At 38.6% G+C, this 4,164-nt stretch overlaps 1 protein-coding gene across 1 annotated transcript; it reads left to right on the top strand.

Moving 5' to 3' along the window:
- Window positions 1-911: 911 nt before the first annotated feature.
- Window positions 912-4,002, top strand: LOC123990650 (gap junction beta-7 protein-like). The gene is made up of 2 exons (XM_046291366.1): window positions 912-1,022; window positions 1,785-4,002. Exon 2 carries the CDS (start codon window positions 1,803-1,805, stop codon window positions 2,592-2,594), a length of 792 nt encoding a protein of 263 aa, XP_046147322.1. The 5' UTR covers window positions 912-1,022; window positions 1,785-1,802; the 3' UTR covers window positions 2,595-4,002.
- The last annotated feature ends 162 nt before the right edge of the window (window positions 4,003-4,164 follow it).

The raw sequence follows: 4,164 nt of genomic DNA, 5'->3' as shown, positions 1-4,164 counted from the left end.
GCTAACAGTCAACGAACTCCAAGAAAAAACATTGTTTGCATGTTATAATAGTAACGTCCTTATAATAGTAGAGCGCCACCTTGTGGATGAAGTAGGCTACACTATGGTTTCTGTATTTTTTTTAATTGAACCTTTATTTAATTAACAAGGCAAGTCAGTAGCATTTCAGTCACTGTTAGTCAGACCCTTGGTTTGGCATTTTGCTTACAGTATACAAGACACCCATCATAAACGATTTTATATGAACGTGGTTTCCCCGAATTCAGAAATAAAAAGTGTAATAGCTTGCTAGCCTTGAACATGGGGAAAGGTGAGCCTATCCATTACTACCACTCAAGTCATACGACACCTGAAATACCTATAAAAAATGCATGGCACAAGTTGTAATTCATGACCAATATAGCTACAAAGAAGTCAACATTTGCAAGGGACATTCAAATAATCATTGAACTTAGATACAATTCTATATCTTTTTATTCTTTCAGCAACGCAACATGAACTCATGGACTTATATATCCTACAACGGTTAACGGGTTCAGTGTTTAATGTGACCATGGTGACGCTGTCTGTCCCAGAACAAACTGTAGGGTTGACGACAGATGAATCAATGCACATAGCGACTCATCCATGGTAGCTACAGGCTTTAAAGCATATTGAAAATAGACATACTATAGTGTTAAATACAAGATGCTTTCACTTTCTTTTTTTCCTTTTTTTAAACCTTTCAGAAACCGTCTTTCATCTTAAACCTACCCAACAATCTAATAAAAACAATTATAGGACATAGGCTAATATAAAAATACACATAGCCTACAGGGTATATTTAACTATACTTGTGGTATTTGTATAGTGCTGCTCGCCTGCAATAGACTATCCAAACAAGCCCTCTGGGTACAAAATAGGTGTGGCCTCTCAGACAGGTGTGTTCGACGTGCAAATCGACTGCAGTAGCCAGCATCGGAAAATTAGTCCCCAAACACATAACACAAGCAGAAAAAACTGGAATAGCCTGTTTATAATCGGTGAGTTAATTATTGTATTTTCTTTCAATATTGTATTTGTCTGAACATAATAGTGTTCTTAAAATAGGTTTAGCCTATTCTATTGGAAAATGCGCACCATCACAGTTTTGATAGCCTAGGTTACTTGAAATAAATGAGTTAATCAATGCGTTTATTCACTGGAGAGCAATTGTAAAAATAGAAGCTTTCTGTTTTTGTAAAATACGACTTAATTTATACATGATGTGATGCTACTGTACTGCTACTCAGGAAACACAGAACCAGCAGATGTAAAAGCGTAATAAAGAAGATATTCCTTCCTCAGTAATTATAGCCTAGACAGATTTATCAACATATTTGCCCTTTCCATTAATTTGCTATCAAAATAAATGTTAATTTGATAACACTGCACTACATTGTCCTTATTACACTGTCATATTTACAAGTAGCCTACAGTGTAACAAGTATAAACAATAATAACTGTTACTATTTATAGTGGAGAGAATGGTGAATATAGAAATGTAGCCTAGCCTCCTATGGGCAATGTATGATTGGAATATATTTATTTTGTCAGATGATGCCCTCTTCATCATAACAGGCAGAATTGAGTATTGGCCTTGTATCTACAGGGTTGTGTCCTTGTGTCACAAATGGCACCCTATTCTCTACAACATAGTGCATTTCTTTTGAACAGCCTGGTCAAAAGTAGTGCACTATGTAGGGAATAATATTGGTTCCATTTGGGACAGAACCCCATATCTACAGTTTCTCCCTTCTCCACAGGCTCATGTAATCAGAGAGATGTCAAACTGGGGGTTTCTGGAGAACGTCCTGAGTGGGGTGAACAAGTACTCCACAGTCATCGGCCGCATCTGGCTCTCCGTCGTCTTCATCTTCCGCATCCTGGTGTACGTGGCAGCTGCTGAGCAGGTCTGGAAGGACGAGCACAATGACTTTGTCTGCAACACCCAGCAGCCTGGCTGTGAGAACGTGTGCTTCGACCACTTCTTCCCCATCTCCCAGATCCGCCTGTGGGCCCTCCAGCTCATCATGGTGTCCACTCCATCCCTGTTGGTGGCTCTACATGTGGCCTACCGTGAGAACAGGGAGAGCAGGCATGGCAAGAAGCTGTATGAAGACAAAGGTAGGATTGACGGAGGTCTGCTCTGCACCTATATCCTCAGCCTCGTCTTCAAGACTACCTTCGAGGTAGGCTCCCTCCTGGCCTTCTACTTCCTCTACAGTGGCTTTGACGTTCCCAGACTGCTTCGCTGCAGCCTGGACCCTTGCCCTAACACCGTAGACTGCTACATCTCCAAAGCCACTGAGAAGATGGTCTTCCTCAACATCATGGGCTGTACGTCCATTTTGTGTATTGCACTGAATGTCTCGGAGATGGTATACATCCTATCTAAACAGTGCTGGAAGTGTTTTAGCAAGCGGTATATCCCCATTGAAGAGAGAGCTCACTGGCATTGTAGTCACACTGTCCCAATCAGCAACAGTTCCTCAACCCTTCATCCCACACCTAACAAAGATACAATAGGCTCACAAGATCCAGCAACAAAGGGAACCCAACCCTTTCCCTCTTAAATTGCATTAAATTACCTAATAATTTGTGATCAGAATTCAGTACTTCTTTTAACTTAAATGATTTCAGAAACTCTGTAGAACTTGTAGTTATTCACCTTGAACTTTTTTGTTGTTGCGCTTTATTTATAGATTTTCAGATATGAGAACAGAAAAACAGTACAACCCCATCCCCTCATTCCCCCATCCATCCACAAAGCACCTTTAACCTTTTAACAGACACTGTTATTTTTAGCAATATGATCGTATTTAAGGCCTTTATGTCTCAAAACTGTCTGCTAATTGAATCTAGTATAATTTATATAATCACCTTCGGTATTATGATTCATTACCCAAAAATCTAATGAAAATGGTAGGCCATATATGCTTATAGAAAATAAACATGTAGGCTATTCTTAACATTACTTAGGCTATTTGTATAGTGCTGCTCGTCGGCAATCAACTCTCCAAATAATCCATCGGGATAGGCTACATAATAGGTGGCCTCTGACAGGTGTTTGACATGCAAATCGACTGCCTTTTGCATCCCTTTGATGTTTTTAGTAGAAATTGTGCACACAGACATTTAAAAGCCTGTTATATCAAATGAAGTGCTCTTTAATATAGACAATATTGAAATTACAATCAATTGGATTTTTAATATGAAAAACACTTGACATGTCCCTCTGTGCACCCTCTGCAACTCCTAGGAACATTTTAACCCACTTAGCAAACATTTCTCAAATATTTCACCATTATTGTAAAGCCCTAGTTATTGCATTACTTTGACAGTCATTTCAGACTTTGGTATTATGATTAACAAAGAATTTAAAACAATTCAAGCTTTACATCTCTACGTTCAGTGATTGACTGCATTCATACATAGACCATGCCTTTTCCCTACTGACATCACAGCATTCATTTTGTGTTCGTGTCATGGTCCTCAGTGGAGCCCATTTATGTAAATATGACCGTCAGTGTAATTCTAAACTATAAATTGGCAGATTCATTCCATTGCTTTCATCTTACATGGGAGAGATAGTGAGTGTGCTAGCCTTAAGATGTTTATCACATCAATATAAAATGTTAAATTTCAGGTCATGCAGAACTCTGATCTTTCTAGATTAATGAAGAGAAATCCATACAACTTGATTTCAACAATTGAGAGTTTAGTGATCTTGTTATATCACAAATCTGTTAAAAGGCATTACTTTTTTACAACAAGCACTTAACTGACCCCTTTCTGATTGTAGGAGCTCCAGCATTCCTCCGTGAGTAATGTATCTCCTGTACTTAAAAAAAAAATAATGTTACAGACAATTCTACCAATTTCTCTCAATCATTTTCCTCTGGGGGGGATATAAATTGGGGCAGCAGGTAGCCTAGTGGTTAGAGCATTGGGCCAGTAACCGAAAGGTTGCTAGATCGAATCCCAGAGCTGACATCTGTTCCTATGCCGTCATTGTAAATAAAGAATTTGTTGTTAAATTACTTGCCTACTTTAATTTTACAAATTAAGTTCTCTACTAGCCTTGTCATTTTGTTTAAATTACAAATCTGAACACATGTGAAAGAAACACCAGTGAGAAATGCA

Source organism: Oncorhynchus gorbuscha, linkage group LG12 (assembly GCF_021184085.1).
Source record: "Oncorhynchus gorbuscha isolate QuinsamMale2020 ecotype Even-year linkage group LG12, OgorEven_v1.0, whole genome shotgun sequence".
Classification (NCBI taxonomy): domain Eukaryota; kingdom Metazoa; phylum Chordata; class Actinopteri; order Salmoniformes; family Salmonidae; genus Oncorhynchus; species Oncorhynchus gorbuscha.
The sequence above is the reverse complement of the archived record's forward strand: the minus strand, read 5'-3'. Positions and strand labels throughout refer to the sequence as shown.